At 41.0% G+C, this 20,249-nt stretch overlaps 1 protein-coding gene across 2 annotated transcripts in view; it reads right to left on the minus strand.

The window, feature by feature from the left end:
• The window catches only part of LOC139573659 (zinc finger protein ZFPM2-like), a 139,885-nt gene extending 123,963 nt beyond the window's left edge, over positions 1 to 15,922 (minus strand). The window contains exon 1 of one of the 2 annotated variants that reach the window (XM_071397358.1): positions 15,505 to 15,922. In XM_071397358.1, coding sequence (XP_071253459.1) covers positions 15,505 to 15,544 — 40 coding nt within the window. In that variant the 5' untranslated portion in view covers positions 15,545 to 15,922. The remainder of the gene's footprint in view (positions 1 to 15,504) is intronic. The other variant, XM_071397357.1, reaches the window with a different exon arrangement.
• Between the last annotated feature and the right edge of the window lie 4,327 nt (positions 15,923 to 20,249).

Here is a 20,249-nt window from a genome sequence, read left to right on the forward strand (position 1 = left end):
CCCAAAAGCGACGTAATAGAAACAGAGTCTTTATTCCAGTCTTAAACAAATAATGATTCTCCTGGATATAATCATCCTCTCGTCAATAGAGAGGAACGACTGGAGACGCGACCACAGACTGCAGGTCGCTTCAGGAAGGCACTGGCCGTAGCTGACATAGACACCTGCTCACACGCAGCATCTGAAGAAGGCAAAGAACACGACAGGGCGGAACAAGGACACAGGAACAGCAAACATCAAACAAGAATCCGACCAGGACAGAAGCGGAAAACAGAGGGAGAAATAGGGACTCTAATCAGAGGGCAAAATAGGGGACAGGTGTGAAAGAGTAAATGAGGTCGTTAGGAGAATGAGAAACAGCTGGGAGCAGGAACGGAACGATAGAGAGAGAGAGCGGGAGAGGGAGAGAGGGAGGAGGAGAGAGAGAGAGAGAAAGAGGGAAAGAACCTAATAAGACCAGCAGAGGGAAGCACAGGGACAAGACATGAAGATCAAAGACAAAACATGACAATAAGTATTTTCACAATAGATATGTCTCCTTCCACTGCTCTGGTTCTGTCCCTCATTCCTGGGGCCATTGTCAGAGCCAAGAGGTCATGAGTCTGGTGAGTCTGGCCAGTCAAGATAATACACACACACACACACACACACACACACACACACACACACACACACACACACACACACACACACACACACACACACACACACACAGACCCTGATGAGATGAACTATCTGAGAGAAGAGCGATGCACCGTCTCTCTCACTGACTGACTGACGGACGGAAGACAACAAGCTGGAGGTAGAACCGTAAACACTACCATCCCTATCCTTACAGGTCACCTGGTTGCTCCTCTGCCAATAGATGCAGACACTGATGGGACAAATGAAATGATTCCCATAGGGTTAATTAAGAGAATAATTTGTCACAAATAGGACTTAAGTTACATTCAATAATATAAATAGGCTAATGTAACATTGCCACCTATGGCCTAGGTTTTGCTGATCAAAGCAGTGAAAAAGAATAAGATGCTGTTCATCTTCAGTACAGTGCATATTAGTGTTGTCCCCTTCTGGAATCTGCATGTATCATACAGTACTGGAAGTCCTATTTGATTGATCAGAGAGCACAGATAGTTATTCACCCTTTTTACTATAGTATATGGTCTGGAGATGTAGGCAGGTTATTACTGAGTTGGTCAATATACATCACTTCCCCCAAAGAATTACACTTGTTATCTGAAATGATATTCAATAAAGTATGACCCCAGAAATACCAGTGGAGTCGAGTGCACTTTGATCTGGCTTATACAACAAAAAAAACACTTTATTGGAATTAAGATCACAGTCAAGATTACCTGAGGAAACAGCAGTGAGATTTCTGTTTCTGCTCCCCTCCTTCCACATCCTGCACGTTATTCTTTCACTCTTGGGAGCCGCTGTGTGTGTGTGTGTGTGTGTGTGTGTGTGTGTGTGTGTGTGTGTGTGTGTGTGTGTGTGTGTGTGTGTGTGTGTGTGTGTGTGTGTGTGTGTGTGTGTGTGTGTGTGTGTGTGTGTGTGTGTGTGTGTACCACTATGATGTGTGAAGGCTGTTGAGGATGGCTATACATTTCAGAGAGACGCCCCATTACATTCTCTCAGTATGTTTCTGGAACGCCCCCCCCCCCCCCCCCCCCCCCCCACCCACCCACCCCACACACACACAAACACAGAAACGTACAGTATGTCTATTAGTTGTACACAGGCAGGAGACAGAGTCACAGTGACATGGACAGTGGACAGAGAACAGTTACAGTACACACACTGCTGTTACTCCATGGATACAGCCATTGTATTCTTTTCCAACTTCCAACTGATCTTTACTCAAGAGGGCTCTGTCTGCATGGTTAAAGCACCGTCTTGGGAGTCTCCGAAGTAGAGTTTGCTGCCTCCATAAATATATTTGTTTACCTTGCAAGTTGCTCTTGCACACTGCTTCCAGCGAATACTTGTTTTTCATTTTTTTCTTCCATTGAATTTTCATTTTTGTCTTTTTTCTCCGCTCTGCTAGCTTTTCCACTCAGGGGAATTTACATAGTGACTAAGCTGAGTGTGGTTAAACAGACAGACATACAGACAGACAGACAGACAGAGAGTACTTGGACATGGGATCTGATGATGAGCGTTGGGTGTATGCTATCACACAGACACTGTAAGTACATTCTAATTAGCTGATGTATGCAGGACACCGTCCATATTGGATGGGTATCAAAAAGCAATCAACGCTCCATCACTGATGAGCAGCCTGTGTGTGTGTGTGTGTGTGTGTGTGTGTGTGTGTGTGTGTGTGTGTGTGTGTGTGTGTGTGTGTGTGTGTGTGTGTGTGTGTGTGTGTGTGTGTGTGTGTGTGTGTGTGTGTGTGTGTGTGTGTGTGTGGATGGAAAGATGTGCTGCTGCTGCTAGTGGTGGTGGTGCTGGACTCAGAGGCGAGACGGCTTTCACAAACCTCCATAATGCCATGCAATCACAAGACATTATGCACAGATCTCAACTCCAAAGCCACAGGATGAAAAAAAATCAAGGGAATATTTTGAGTTGAGTTCCTCATTCAAAAAAGAACTGATTATGATGAGCTCTCTTCTCTCCACTTCTTTCTTTCATGCAGATGTTGAGAGTAAGAAGTGTTGAAATTGACTCTCCAATGTTAAAATATGGGCAAGAAACCCACAATCAGCCAGAGAGTGAGCCATCAGATAATCATCATAATAGAATAGAGACGAAACAGTTTGGATAATTATTTGTGTACTGGACCCTTAATAGATAAAAACAACTTCAAAATCAAATCAACTACAAAACTTGAGATAAACAAATTACACAGAAAAGATCTGTTTTGAGACGTTTATGATCAACACAAGTCTGACACCAGAGACTAATCAACAACTCAATGTGGTTCAACATTACTACTAATGTTTAAACCATTAACATCCCAACCACCCATTATCAGGGTAGTTATCCACCCCTCACCTAAATACAACCTATACATTCCTTATGACCAAGAGTTGTAGCGCCAGGCTCTAAACAGAGGCCAGGCATGGGCAGTGACACACACAAAGAGCATCCGTTAGCTAGCGACGTACCGAAAGGGACTCTGTATCAAAATCTTATCTTCAAAGGACTGGGCATGGGCTCAGGGGAGCAGTGCCACCGCCTCCACACAGACAGGCATGCACAGAGGGGGGATTTGGACCTGCAAGCAGGAACCAGGCAGAGATCTCTCGGCCAGCGCCCAGAGCCCCAGACCTCCTCCAACACGCCCGCGGTGCGGGGAGGGGAGGGGGGGGGGGGGGGGCAGGCAGGGTTCCTGCACACGCGGCACGACATCAGTGAGCTGATCCCCAACCATCAATTGCCTGCCCATTTGCTTCCTGGCCCCGCCACGGCTGGCAGTTGGGATCTGAACTCAACTTAGACACAGAGTTTCTGCATTTCACAGATGGCTGTGAGAGGCTTTGCGTTGAGGGGGGGAGCGGGGTAGTGGGGTCCGTCGCCTGGACCCAGAGCGGGGCAGATTTCACACCGTGGTAGAGTAGCGCTAAAGCAGGCCGATGTTAATCCACTCACTGAGGGGAAGGCCTGGGGCGATTCCGCTGCCCGGCCGCCGTCTCCCCCCACAAAGCCAGAAATGGTGCATTATACAACTGGGCCTCAGACACACTGCTGATACGCTGATAGGTGGCAGACAAAGACCAAAGCAACCACAGGAACTGGAGCCGTTAGAGGAGCACCATGCAGGTACAGTATGAACACACTCTCTCTCACACATACTGTAGGCCTACTGTAGGTAGCCTATACAATACCTGCTTAGGGGATGCTTCTGTTCTGTTATTATTCATCATTGATTTAGGTCATGATGTTTTCAACGTCTTAGTTCAGGCTCAAGACAGAGCTGGACACTCTATGCTCTACAGTACAATACAATAACTAGTGTTGGATCACAGTGAATACACATCTAAAGTTACCAGAAGTGTTGTAGAGTGTTTGAACTTATGAAAGGCAATCACAGGAATGAAAGGAGAGTGAAACATATAAACATGGGGGATTGAAATAAATGACTAGGAAGAAATAAGGGAAAACGATAAGGCAGCTGCAGCTAAAGCCCCAGAATGAGATGTTTTACATGAAACCAAGAACTGCATTTCAGATAAAACCAGCCACCCTGTTTAGACATCACTTGTAGGGACATTGGAAAGATATGAGTTGAACTAAAATGTATCTGGGCAAAATGCTACAAATAACACAAAAACTTCAGTATATTGGTCTTCACCCAAATAACAACATTGCCTGACAAACATCTTTGATACATAAAGTTCATTACTTTTTCACTGTGTATAATGGGGTTTTTATCATCACGCTTTGCCAAGCATTGCTGAAGGATTGAAGCATTGTAACGGGACACCATAGGTCAAACACATAGGCTATAATTATTATGTTAATTACAAATCCCTTTTATTCTCCTGGAGGAGTCTTTGACAAGAAGGTTGTCATTTCAACCACTTCAAACAAACAGTGGTTGCTTTCCCTAATGATGGTTGGATGGATCTCTTTGGGCTAATCCATGTTTTGTCAGGTTAGTGGTTGTAGTCAATAGAGGAGGAATGGTTTTTCAATGGAAGATGATTAAAACAACTGATACATAATAGTGCAGTTTGACTGCTGTTATCATAGCCACTTCATTCCAAGTGAGACCCTGATGTTGAAAGCGTCCCCTAGACAAAGCTAATGGACGATAGAGTCCTGTTAAATGGAGACAGCCCAGCCTGGCTGTCTGAAGAGACAGGTTCTACTGCATCACACACACACCACTCACATTACTGAATCACCACCATGCTGCCCTTCATAATCATTTCCATAAGGCTGTGTGTGTGTGTGTGTGTGTGTGTGTGTGTGTGTGTGTGTGTGTGTGTGTGTGTGTGTGTGTGTGTGTGTGTGTGTGTGTGTGTGTGTGTGTGTGTGTGTGTGTGTGTGTGTGTGTGTGTGTGTGTGTGTGTGTGTGTGTGTGTAGTGTGTGTGTGTGTGTGTGTGTGTGATATCACAATATCACATAAACAGTGGCATCGTTGTGGCTGTCGAACAGTTGTACCTAAAATCTGCTGTGACTTCCAGACATTAAGACAAGCTAACTGGATATAGAGATGACTTCACACTAGTCAAAGAGCAGTGGACTAGACAAGACCTTATTAACTTGGAGATCCAGTATCTTACCACATCTCACAAAGACTCTGCACTGAACTTTGTACTGGGAAAGGATTCTCTGTTGGTGGTTTGGAAGGGATGATGCTGAGGATGATGTAGACGTAGAGGGTTGTGGTGGATTGTGTTTGTTTACAGTACGCATCCAATCATCCAATCATCCATTGTCACTGTTCCATGTTCACCCCCTTCAGAAACCACAGAGAGAGAGAGTTGCTGTAGTTTCCACCTCAAACAACTTCCATGTTCTCACTGGTTAGCTGGTTCATACTATGGTACCACGTAGCATTATCAGATCCTGCTGACAAGAACAGATTTACCCCAAATGAAAGCTGTTGTTCATCTTATTCAATACTCCAAAGGAAAATTCTATTCAAATGATTGAGAAGGAAATGTTACAGTCTAGGGCTAATGCTGACCACAGGGCCAGTGAGCTATATTCTCCAACTATAGTCAGTCATTCCATAGAATATTACTAGCTGTGACGGTATGTTCTGTCTTTTTTCACCAATCTTAGCAACATTTCCATGTTTGTCAAAGCAAGCTGTTGAGAAAGAGAGAGAGGGAGAGAAGGAGAAATAGAGGAGAGTAGCCCTGGACCTTTTTGTCCTGAAGATTTGCCTAGCTTCCCCTCACTCCAGTCTAGAGAGTGAAATCATCTGATCCTAAACCAACTGTCAACTGCTTGTGATGGCGGGAAAGAGACATCAATTAATCACTTTCTTCTACTTTCTTCCCCTGTTTTGCTCAAGCTTATCATCTGACCCAGTTGTTATCCTGTTTCAGAAGCTTCAGAAACTTCATGATGGTCAAATGTGTCTCTTTGGAGAATCCCAGACACATGGTTCACACAGAGAGACCACGGTCTACTCTGGGCTCTAGGTCTGTGTAGACCAGCATGTTACACCCACTAAAGCATCACCACCATTTTATCACGGGGATGGACGTTAATACCAGCCTTTTATAGAGACAGAATCAATAGGTTTCAGTTAGACTAAACTGGGACTCTAACTATCATGTCTTGAATGAGAGGATGTGTTTAGCGTTTAGCCAAGCTATCTGTGGTTTGGGCCTGGGGAATGGCTGATTGGTGTAACCTTGGTTAAAAAAAACACATCTGATATAATAAGGCAAAGCATTTTGCTCGGCCAAAGCTACTCGGTCACTGTCACCAGACCAGTCTTTAGCAATTAGCAGATTAGAATTCTTTGAGATGAGATCCACTGCTGTCTGATTCTGAAAGGCAGGTAGGCAGTTCCATTCCTCTCCATCACCATCTCACTTCATAGCTATTTATTTGACCTAGTTCAAACTGCTGGGGACTAATTACAGGACAGGAGAAATAACACTTTGCAACCTGTCACTCTTCTCATCACAGCCTTTCAGACTCACTTCTTCCTCCAATCTGATTTGCATAATCTCGTTTAAAACATAATCGATCAACATCAGCCACTGACAATTGGCATATCATTCCATTATGAATATTTGTGTGCATCCAGGCTAATCATATGCAGATATGCCCTCTGATCAGGGGGATGTAAACTGGGCTGTCAACAGCCGTACGCGCTTTGCTGCCACGCTATGCTGCCAATCAAAACATAGCCTCTTTAAAGTATTAACATGTTTTGAAGTTTGTTTTATATTTTCAGCACATTTTACATAAATTGTTTATCTATTTACAAAGCTTTGTCATTAGTGATTTTCCAGTGAACCCTTAGCAGTGTTTTGTGCTGTTGGGCCCAGAGAAATGCGGATGTACAAATTGAACTGAAAGGCTTGCTACTTAATCCGCTGTAGCCACCTATCCCTTAACTACGACGCCTGACACGTTTTATCCTTAATGCCCAAGAAATGCAAAGTTCTATCTTCCCCTGTTCTTGTCCTTCACAGCCTTGGCTAATTCCTGCCAAGAGAGAGACTTAAACGTAACAGCTATTAGGGCTTCATTTTCTGCCGTGCCAACTCATATCTTGGTCAAAAAATTATGTTGACTAAATCACCCCTTTTCAGTCACCTAATATGTAATGGAAAATAAAAATAAAGGACGTTGTTGCTCCTGTGAGGGTAAAGCTGTAGACTTTTGTTAATACATTACGTTCACAACTCATTTTTACATTCACAGCTGCTAGGCTGAGTCACCTCCTCTATCCTCAAGGGCCTGGATTCAACCAAACCTTCACTGCAGGAAACTGGCACCCCAGAAAATAAATTTGCAGTGATAATGCATGACTTTGTGAACACACTGTAACTAATAGCACATTATTAACACAACATTGAAACATTTTCTCCCCAAAAAATATACATGGGAACTGTATTTCTCCACAGTGGGAAAAAGTTTCCAGAGAATTTCTAGAACAATAGAGTCCTTGAACATTCTGCTTTAGAATAGAACAGAGGAAGGCAAGTGTTTATCTTCTAAGCTGTTTAAAAACCCAAACAGAACCCATAATATCCATATTGATAATATAACATGACGTCAGACGACAAAAATCACTCCGATATTGGGAAGTAACCTCAGAAAAGCCCTTAATTGAGCGATATCTCCAGCCATCACGACAGATAAACGTGCAGCCATCACCAAGGTGAAAGGGAATTTACAAGTTAAATGAAAGAATTCATGATGTGTGGTGGCTCTTTTACTCCCTGGCTGTTTCCCCTCTTGGCAGGGGCCAAATAGAGAATGTTAAATGAGGCAATTGTGTCCTGAAGGCAAAAAGAGAGGGGGGCAAAAACATGTTCCTGTGTGCTCCTAGCCTGAGGACTATTCTCCCGCTGATGAGGTAGAGGCATGGTGTGCATCCCAAATGTATCCCCTATATACTGTAGTACACTATTTTTGACCAGGGCTCTGGCCAAAAGTAGTGCACTATATAGGGAATAGTGTACCAATTGGGCCATAGTCATAGAGGGACCCAGCAGATCCCAACACCACCAGGCCAACTTCCTGTGAGACCAGACCCTGGTCCACCTCCCTGACACATCATGATGATGCGCAGACCCACACATGATTATATTCATATCATATCAACATGCACATTGCAAAGTCACATCCTGTAAAAACTGGCCATATTCATAATATACACAAAGCCTTTATCGAAACAAACTTGCCTACCGCTATGTTATCTACAATACAGTTTTTATGAACTGTGCACCAAGATAAATGTGGCTGATACAGGGATATACCAAAATCTATCAATTTACTTATTATTCAATATGCCCAAAAATATATGTGAATGTTTATGGTGTCATGATGAAAAGAAGTGTCAGGATGTGTATAGACACTGGTCTGTTAACATTGTATTGTGTGTCTGACTTGGCATCCTATATAGTAGGAAGGATGCATTTCAGACTCAGCCTGTGTCTGTAGCAGTAGGAATCGTACTGTCAGACAGCTACACAGACATACTCCGTGTTGACACGCTGACACTGATAATCAAAGCCTTGTTTGGGTCTTAAAAGGACGTACTTGAACAACAGCTGGACTAGAGGCCATAGCTATCCTATAATGGCCTTTGGAGAGTGATCAATATTCAAATCTTAACATCTCTGTTGTGATTAGAATGCAGCCCTCTTTTTTTCTCCCCTCCCCGAAACAACAAGAAAAAAAGCTTAAATCGATGATCTTAGAGTCTAAACTAGATTCCTAAGCAGTTTGCCACTCTTGGCAGCAAGATAAGATAAACTCTCTTTGACCTAAGAGATGAAGTTGCCATGACGATCAGGGAGTCCACTTTCTCTATTGATATTTTGCTGATGTAACAACAAATGGAACCAGATCCGGCTCCTGATAGCGGTGATTAATTAATACACATATTGATCCGTACAAGCTAGAGACAAGGCTATTAACTCAAACGGCTGAAAGTCAATTGTTACCTGGGGCTCAAAAGGCATCACTTGATATCAAATCTAAATAAACTGAGGAACAAACGATTAGGATTTGTTGGGGCACAATTACCTATTCTTTTATTTTATTTACAACAGCATGCAAATGAAAAGGGACGTAAGAGAGAAAATGTCATTTTAATAGAAATTCTTTGAAAGGGACTGAGCAATCTAACCCTAACCCATCTATGTAGCCAGCAGAGTAGCACTAAAACTGAAAAACATTTCTGTGATCAGATCCTGAAAAACAACAATCCATGTTGAATAATCCATTGACAACTATGAAGGAGCAGATAATGACTTGCTACAGTGAAGAGTCACTGGAATGATGGTGGTGGAATTACAGGAAAGAGGAAGACAAAGAGGAAACAGTGCCAGGAAATGACCTCCACCTTTTGAAACCAGCGACCCAGCGACCAATGCCCACATCTCACTGTGCTGTTCAAGCTGCACTGCAGCACCACTGTAACACACACACACTCACACCCACTCACTCACACACGCACACACACCAGCCATGCCAACTTCAGCTCAGCCTCCACTTCAGCTGGCAGTGTTTTCAACAAAGGAAACACACATCCATCCACACTCTACATTCCATTTCATAGTTCCTAATGTTATATCCGGAATGTGGCCTATAAAACGGGCGCTTAACGTCAATGTGACATACAATCGCAACAACAATACTTGAACGTATAAATGTTAAATAAAATAGCCAGAAATCATGTGAAGACTGGAGACAGCATGCTATTTGCATACATTGGTGGTGCAACATCAGTGCTTGAGAAAGAGAGTGAAGGCGAACCGGGATCCTTCCGCCAAGACGACGAGGCAGCAACACAACACAAGCTGTTATTGGCAGGGAACAGATGTTTGAGGGAAAGTTGGCATTCAACAACCATTCTTCATATGACAGAAATCTATGAGGAGCACAAGAGAGGCAGCGTGATTGTCAGACGAATGAAAAAGAAACCCTTAAATACGAGAGGCTGGCATCCGAACACAGATATGATGATTCCCCCCCAAAACATCAGACTGCTTGAGTTGATTTACAAGTTGATTCAGCTGTGACAGAGGTCAAATAGAAGACAACACTTCTACTAGGCAGATTACCTTTCATGACAGTGCACAAGCCTAAAGTTGACCACAATCCCCAGTCACACACACACACACACACACACACACACACACACACACACACACACACACACACACACACACACACACACACACACACACACACACACACACACACACACACACACACACACACACACACACACACACACACACACACACACACACACACACACACACACACACACAGAAAGTCAGCAACCAATTCAGTAAACACTCCCCTTGTCCCATACAAACCACTGTAAGTTGCCTCTGATAAATACTGCTCAAAGAAATAAATGTCACCTGATATGATAAACTGTATGCTGATGTAAGATCAAGTCTTTCTGAGCAGTCAAAAAGATCTACAACCTTAAATATAATATAGTAGTTATCCTTCTAGAATGAACATATACTGTACATACTCATCACAGTGTTGTTTCATTTCTGCACAGTACAAGTTCTGGACTCCACTGAATGGTTTAACAGCAGAGAGGAGCAGTCCTGTATCTGGTAAAGGGCTAGTTAACGCTACAACAGGAATTCACGAAGTCACAGGCAGCACCTTGTACTGTAGTGAAGACAACAGTTAGGCCAGGGAAGAGTGCTAAGTCAATTTAATAAGCACATCTGACATTGGATGTCTTGTGCACGGCCCTCTCAACACCCTTCCAATAGGATTCCTCCATAAACAACACTGGGGGAAGAGGCTCCCTACATCATCTCGGCTCATCTACACGCCACCAAACTTTGGGAGCAATTTTACAGAAAAATGACTCCGAGGGGAGGCGTTTTCCATTCAGCTCTGTTCATATCTCTGCCTTCCTATTAAGAATCAAAATGTACCCCTCAGTGGGAGAGGTATGGACACACCACACCATAACAATAGGAGCCACAGAGAGGTGAGGGGGGGGGGGGGGGAGGGGGAGGAGGGAGCCTTGAAGGAATTCACATATTCTCCTCTAATCACAATCCGCTGAGCATCAGCCATATTTCCATAATTTCTGTCAAATTTAGCTGATCTGCTTTGGAGCGGCTAGCTGGCAATCTGGGCAATTTATTGGCATATTGGCACGGGGTGATAAGGCTAGAAACAACAGCAGCTAGCAGCTGGCCCACAGAGATGGACTGATAACATTGATATGTGCTCCCATACAAAACACCTCCTCCACTATCTCCCCTTTCTATCAAACTCTTATTACAATAAAAGTGTATGGGTTTTTATCCCTTTCTTGGGAGAGGAAGAGAGGCAAGGAGGGAGGGATACAGGGACGACCCAGAAATATAGAAGAAAAAAATCAGATGTAACGTTTCAGAGGAAAAAAACAAGGGGGAAATACATAATTTATCACAGTATTATCGGGATATCCAGGCAGCCTAATCAAGGAGCACTGAGTGACTATTTTTTGCCTTATCGTCCAAAGTGGTGGAAACGGAGAGGGAATTATCAGCCGGCTGCAGATTGCTGGGTTGGAATTTTAATGGTAATAATCGGGTTTCTGATGGTATATCTTCCCTGCTTATCTTTTCCATTATCTGTCCTTATCTCCCCAGTCATCGGAGCAAATTAATGGTGCTCTTTCAGCTTCGCCTTTTTATCACCGCTCAGAGAGCACCCAAGGGGAAGGAATAAGCAAAATATTAAAATACTGCATAAATCACAATTTTAGATAACGGCCCAATATATACAGGATGGGGGGGAAACTGCGCCCAACAACCTTTTTGTCCTTTAGAATGACTGTCTGTGCTGACTTTCTGTGCATTGCCTGGTTCCTGGTCCTCAGGCCTTCCCCTAGCTCCTAGTTCCTGGGGTAGGACACATTGAGGTTTCCTTTGACCTTTCTGTTTCTGACTAGGGCTTTAGTTCTTTCAAGACTGTATCCTCACTCCTCACCTCTCATTAACAACCTCTTACACATGACATAGTAATTCAGACACGCCTGGGTCACAGTGGATATGAGGATGATCACATCAAGGCAGTACTTCTTTGCTTGACAACAAAATTCAGAGGCATCCTCCTTGTGATTGGTTCTTACACAAGTGGGTTTAGCACATCATGCTAGGCTATAGTATACAGGTTTGTGCGTATTCCTCATAGATCAGCAATGCTTTCTCTGCTCAAAATAATCATGAATAGCAACACATGCATACCAATTACACTGTAATTATACCGAGCAGAAAAACAGTTTTTTTTCTTCGTATTATTATTAAATTACAACAAACATAATTTCAATAGTTCCGTCTACATCAAAAGAGTCTTGGAGCGTTTGCATTTAATCTATAACCGGTAAGTTCATAATTCAGAACCATGATACCCACTTACATTAGGTAATCAGAACCAATTTTCTAAGTGTTCTTTGAAAATATATTCATAGGTACTGACAAATATATTTCCGACTATCAACTTCTTAACTTGCCTAAAATGCTAAAATGACGGAAAATATGTTCAGACTGTAAATACATAAAACAAGCTGTGACAGTGAGTGACAAGCCGTTGAAGATCTTTTAGAAAATAGACATTTGCAGTAATGTATTGCCATTTTGCTGATACTGCAAAAAAAAAATATGTTTCAAAATCTTCCTTGAATATATAAGTACATTTTGTTGACAGCCATCAATTACTGACTAATCGTAACCACTATTAAATAAATTCCTCATGTAAAAACAGAATCATAATTTACACACACACAGACACACACACTGTATAAATGAAGTATATATTTATTCCTCTTGCTGTATCCACATTACCAATCACACTATTACTGGAATAACTATTTCACATATTGAAACCCAAAAATATTTTTGAGTTATCTAAAATAACTTGAGAGTGGACAGTACTCATTATTTTTTCTCATCATGTCTATAAGTCGGACAACAATGAGACATCCCAAAGGAGTCTCCTCCTACCTGCTCTTCAAATAAACACAAGTCTGAGGACAAGGGTTTCCCAGTGAATCAGCCCGACGTAAATGACATGGCCAATATAGAATAACCACATAGACAGTCATACAGCTAAATTACATGGTCAATATAGAATAACCACATAGACAGTCATACAGCTAAATGACATGGTCAATATAGAATAACCACATAGACAGTCATACAGCTAAATGACATGGCCAATATAGAATAACAACATAGACCGTCATACAGCTAAATGACATGGCCAATATAGAATAACCACATAGACAGTCATACAGCTAAATGACATGGCCAATATAGAATAACCACATAGACCGTCATACAGCTAAATGACATGGCCAATATAGAATAACCACATAGACCGTCATACAGCTAAATGACATGGTCAATATAGAATAACCACATAGACAGTCATACAGCTAAATGACATGGTCAATATAGAATAACCACATAGACCGTCATACAGCTAAATGACATGGCCAATATAGAATAACCACATAGACCGTCATACAGCTAAATGACATGGCCAATATAGAATAACCACATAGACAGTCATACAGCTAAATGACATGGTCAATATAGAATAACCACATAGACCGTCATACAGCTAAATGACATGGTCAATATAGAATAACCACATAGACCGTCATACAGCTAAATGACATGGCCAATATAGAATAACCACATAGACCGTCATACAGCTAAATGACATGGCCAATATAGAATAACCACATAGACAGTCATACAGCTAAATGACATGGCCAATATAGAATAACCACATAGACAGTCATACAGCTAAATGACATGGCCAATATAGAATAACCACATAGACAGTCATACAGCTAAATTACATGGTCAATATAGAATAACCACATAGACCGTCATACAGCTAAATTACATGGTCAATATAGAATAACCACATAGACAGTCATACAGCTAAATGACATGGCCAATATAGAATAACCACATAGAACTGTATTGTACAGTAGGTGTATAGATGGTTGTTGCAAATGTTCTTCAACACCACAATTCACTACACTGCTTATAACAAGAAAAGTATGATGAATACGATGAATCTTTGCTAATACAAAATTAATAAAGGCACAATAAAAAGTCACCGTTGTATTCAAGTCTCTAAAGAGCAGACCTAAAATGCAACGTTGCTATGACCACTGTTAGTATGACATTTCCACTGGGAAGCCTGCTAGGCCAGCCATTTCAATTCCACATTTGGAATTACATAAACACATTTCACAGCTTGTTTAAAATCACAGGAAATAAAATCCCTATAGATCAATTCTGTCTCATGTCACATGGTATTTCACTCAAAGCGTTGGTATTTGAAGTGATTGAAATAACCCTTGAATTATCAGAGATCCAGAGGCACAATGCTTTGTTGAAATGGGGGATGAAACTAAGCAACAGGTACATGTAGTACTATTAAAAACACTATCCATTGTATTTGACATATATATTTTAGTTATTATATTACCATGAACACTTTTCAGTATTTTTTTAATGTATATAACCTGTCCAGTTATAATTGTGTATAACCAATTATATATTAAGACAGTGACACAATCACTACCTAAATCTGCAGAATGATTAGGGTTCATGCTATTATTGTAAAAGTTTTAATTTAGGTTTAATTTATTTATACAGTTTGTGTGTGTGTGTGTGTGTGTGTGTGTGTGTGTGTGTGTGTGTGTGTGTGTGTGTGTGTGTGTGTGTGTGTGTGTGTGTGTGTGTGTGTGTGTGTGTGTGTGTGTGTGTGTGTGTGTGAGAAGGGGGACATTACTCATTTGACGTAGGTTATTCAGTACATCTGACATTAGTATTACTACATAATTTATTTATTGCTTAGGTTTAAGATATAATACTTAATTTGTTTAATTGGAAACAGAATTCCAAGAAGACAGTTTGCAAAGGATATGCACTCTTTAACTTTAGGTGTTTAATGTCTGTAGATCATATCAGCACATTATAATAAATCACAAGAATAGAATCCTGATTTGCTTGACATAAATAATATGTCAAATATGATAAAATACCTGATCCACTTCTAAGAAAACACCAAGCAAACTTTAAAATAACATAGTCTCCCTCCTTTATTTGGAAACACATAATTTGAAAAGTCAGAAGATGGAACACCTTTCTCAGCAATAGCATATGACAGAATATGATTGATCAAAAACATAACTCATTTATCAATGAACGAAACTACATCAACAGTATCAATTAAATCTGGGATTGCCAATTGACATCGGTGCCGAAGTGACTAGTCCCTCACTAACCTAATTTTACTTCTCCAACAAGCTTTGGTAGATAACAGGACAGCGAGGCTGTAAAACTTACGTTTAATTTGCCTGGGGTTGCTCTGCTTCCTTCGGGACATGCCTGCTCGGAGCTGGTCAGGAGATCCAGGTGTAGCACTGACTGATCGATAGGTTTTGGTTCATCCAAGCACCGGTAGGGTTTGTGATGGAAATTGAGAAAGAAAGGGTGACGAATTATGGACACTTTTTTCACAGAGTATGTCGCTCTGTCTCTTTCCTTTCTCTTCCTCTGATCTGCTCTATTTCTCTCTAGCTCGCTCTCTCTCTTTCACTCACTCTTTCTCAATGGCGTTCTCCGAGATGAGGCTGCACTGAGTTGCGATCCGCACGGACTGACTGGGGAGGTGAAAGCGTTTCGCGCTTTTGTTTGAAGATAACGTTTGTGCCTCCACGGGTACCGTAGACACCGCTTCTTAAACTTGACTTTTAGCTTGTGCTACCGAAGTAGTGATTTCTTAATTGTTAATTACTAGTGGAATGTCACATTTTGTGGGGTTAGCCAAATAATTCTCAACACATTTTGAACCACCAATATTTGGCACGGGTTTTGGATATGCGTTTGTCGGTGCATTCCAATTCCCACCATGTCAAACTTGAAAAATGTCCGTTTTAGTTTTTAGATAAAATAATTAGAGAATACTACATTATAATGAATATTTAAGTTATCTGAAGGATATTTTATTTTTCCATTTATGAAACCCAACTGATTACTTCATAGGCCTAGAGTAAGCATTAACAGCTGTAATTTTGCACACTGGACACAGACTCTCACTGCACGCACGCACGCACACACACACACACATGCACACACACGCACACGCACACATACACAGAGAGCCTTGAAATGACCAGATAAACTCGCGAGATCAGGCGGCTTGCGAGTCTACACATGCACCGCTTACATTGTTCTGGACTCTATGACACTATAGAAGCCTCAAATCATTTCATTGTAGGAAAAGAGAAGCACATTTCATATTTGTCAGATTATTACAATTGCATAGTAGACCTACTTTACAATGTAAAATTAGTTGAATTCCGAATTGTTCCTCCATAATACAGCTGCTGTAGCCTACCACCTTGAGTACATTTTTTAAAGTCCCCCCCCCCAAAAAAAAAAATACGTTATTGTCATGACTCTGACTTTAAGTAGAATTTCTTAAACATTCACATAAACTAGACATGTACTTCTTCAATTAGCCAATTGAACTGTCAAGTAAGGCAAGCAAGTCGCCTGTGAAATGACCCAATCCAGGATTTTGAAATTGGGGTCTGAGACTAGGCGATAATTGAAAGGGTTAACTAGTCAACTATGCTTCATCCTAAAGGGATACTTCAGGATTTTGGCAATGAAGCCCTTTATATACTTCCCCACAGTCAGATTAACTTGTGGATATCATTCCTGTGTCTCTGCGTGCAGTTTGAAGGAAGTTGCTAACTAGCGTTAGCACAATTGCTAACTAGCATTAGCGCAATGCCTCGATGTCTATGGTAACTGCTAGCATGCTTGTAGATACCATAGACTTCCAGTCATTGTGCTAATTTAATTAGCATTGGCTTGCGAAACTACCTCCAACTTCCTGCATACTGGATGCAGAGACATACAAATGGTATCCATAAATTCATCTGACTCTGCGTAAATAGATAAAGGGCGTCATAGCCAAAATCCAGAAGTATCCCTTTAAGGATGGAAGCATTTATCTGCTTTATTTCAGTTGGCCCCTGCCACTGCCATCACTTTCCATATCCCAGTGACCAACATGGAACTTGCTTGCTCTTCCCCTGGTGACTGTCAGACAGTTCTTATCATGGTCCAGGGTTAGCTAGATTTCAAGTACAGTTGAAGTCGGAAGTTTACATACACTTAGGTTGGAGTCATTAAAACTCGTTTTTCAACCACTCCACAAATGTCTTGTTAACAAACTACAGTTTTGGCAAGTCGGTTAGGACATCTACTTTGTGCATGACACAAGTAATTTCTCCAACAATGGTTTCCAGACAGATTATTTCACTGTATCACAATTCCATTGGGTCAGATGTTTACATACACTAAATTGACTGTGCCTTTAAACAGCTTGGAAAATTCCAGAAAATCATGTCATGGCTTTAGAAGCTTCTGATAGGCTAACTGACATAATTTGAGTCAATTGGAGGTGTACCTGTGGATGAATTTCAAACAATAGTACGCAAGTATAAACATCATTGGACCACGCAGCCGTCATACCGCTCAGGAAGGAGAAGCCTTCTGTCTCCTAGATATGAACATACTTTGGTGCGAAAAGTGCAAATCAATCCCAGAACAACAGAAAAGGACTTTGTGAAGATGCTGGAGGAAACAGGTACAAAAGTATCTATATCCACAGTAAAACGAGTCCTATATCGACATAACCTGAAAGGCCGCTCAGCAAGGAAGAAGCCACTGCTCCAAAACGGCCATAAAAAAGCCCGACTACGGTTTGCAACTGCACATGGGGACAAAGATCGTACTTTTTGGAGAAATGTCCTCTGGTCTGATGAAATAAAAACAGAACTGTTTGGCCATAATGACAACCGTTATGTTTGGAGGAAAAAGGGGGAAGATTGCAAGCCGAAGAACACCATCCCAACTGTGAAGCACGGGGGTGGCAGCATCATGTTGTGGGGGTGCTTTGCTGCAGGAGGGACTGGTGCACTTCACAAAATAGATGGCATCATGAGGGAGGAAAATTATGTGGATATATTGAAGCAACATCTCAAGACATCAGTCAGAAAGTTAAAGCTTGGTCGCAAATGAGTCTTCCAAGTGGACAATGACCCCAAGCATACTTCCAAACATGTGGCAAAATGGCTTAAATTAAGGACAACAAAGTCAAGGTATTGGAGTGGCCATCACAAAGCCCTGACCTCAATCCTATAGACATTTTGTGGGCAGAACTTTAAAAGCGTGTGCGAGCAAGGAGGCCTACAAACCTGACTCAGTTACACCAGCTCTGTCAGGAGGAATGTGCCAAAATTCACCCAACTTATTGTGGGAAGCTTGTTTGAGCCAAGTTAAACAATTTAAAGGCAATGCTACCAAATACTAATTGAGTGTATGTAAACTTCTGACCCACTGGGAATATGATGAAAGAAATGAATCATTATCTCTACTATTATTCTGACATTTCACATTCTTAAAATAAAGTGGTGATCCTAACTGACCTAAGACAGACACTTTTTACTAGGATTAAATGTCAGGAATTGTGAAAAACTGAGTTTAAATGTATTTGGCTAAGGTGTATGTAAACTTCAGACTTCAACTGTACATGTTTCAAAATTGCCCTCTGAATGTAATTTCCTACAGTGCTGTAAATTACACTGTATCAAATTACAAATTACACTAAATAAAATCAAACTTTAAATACACTTTTAAAAAATTGGTTTGATTTAGACCTATTCTTTCACTTAGATTTTTGGTTGAGATGGAGAGGTGAATCCAACATATAATTATATTATTTGTAGACAAACTGGAATTAAAGCCAGACTAATTCAGTGGCACAGATGAAACTATCCAAGCAGATAATGCATCTCCTTCAAATTTTGATATTTGGTTGCCAAACACATTTCAATATCCCTAATTATCTTTACATTTGAAATCAACCAGAGCTTGAAACCCTAAGCTTATTGTATTGTCTATTTTTAGTGGAATTCTGGGTTGAATTCAAACAATAGCTGTTGATGACTTTGAAAATGCTAAAACAGGCCGAATTAACATAATTGATGATCGATAAATTATGGTTACATTTAATTTGCTCTCTTAAACCTACCCTTTTTAATGAATTCAATAGCAGCAGTGAATCTACAGTATTTCATTTTTATGTGGAGATCTCTCAACAATCGTTCTCACAATAGCACATTGGCAATAGTCAGTATCATAGCTTAGCAAGGCTTGGTTAAAACTTTGGATGGGAGACCAAAAGCTAGCTGTACATTGATCAATTCTCCAGTAGATGCTGCCAAGCCAAATTTTTTGTCGTTGTGATAGTGGATATAATGTTGGAAATCTGACATTGTTTTAAAGGTACAAAATCAACATATTTTGTGCAAGGTTAGTCTATGCTGAAATTTGGTTACCATGATGACATAATCCTGTGGTTGAAATTTCATCCTCAAAACAACGTTAATGACTTTGTTCAAATCCAATGTATTTTCCACATAGATTCCACGTCACAATACGTTGCCAAATTACGTTGAAACAATGTTGATTCAACCAGTTTGTGCGCAGTGGGATGTCACTTATAGTTAGAGAAAAAGATCCCTGTAAACATGTCCTGCTACAAGCAGATAACAAGTTATGGACGAAACAGAAATGTGACATACCTGTTTGATAGTAACCCTGAATGATGCATGTGTCATCTACAGTATCTTCTCAACTTTTTGGCTAACCACTTTGGAACATTCTAATCTTTAAGGACATCTACAGTAATTTTTAAGACAGAACAGGTTAAACCAAAGTATAGTGCCATCGTTTACAGGAAGGTGTACCCATGGCGATAGGGGAACAAGAGGAAGACTAAGTGCAAGGGCAGGGCAGCCAGCTGAACTGAAGGCAAACAGCGAATCTGAGAAAAATGGCTTTAAAGTTTTTTTGGGTTCTCCAGCCAAATATGTTGTAGGTAGATAAGTGATAATGTACTTATGTATTATCTTACCGTTTTTGTTTTTCAGTCACTTTTGCAAATGTTTTAGATGTAAGTGGTATATTTTCTAACTCTAAGTACCAAACTCTAAACTGATAACACTTGTAAT

This window comes from Salvelinus alpinus, chromosome 4, assembly GCF_045679555.1.
Source record: "Salvelinus alpinus chromosome 4, SLU_Salpinus.1, whole genome shotgun sequence".
In the NCBI taxonomy this organism is placed as follows: Eukaryota; Metazoa; Chordata; class Actinopteri; order Salmoniformes; family Salmonidae; genus Salvelinus; species Salvelinus alpinus.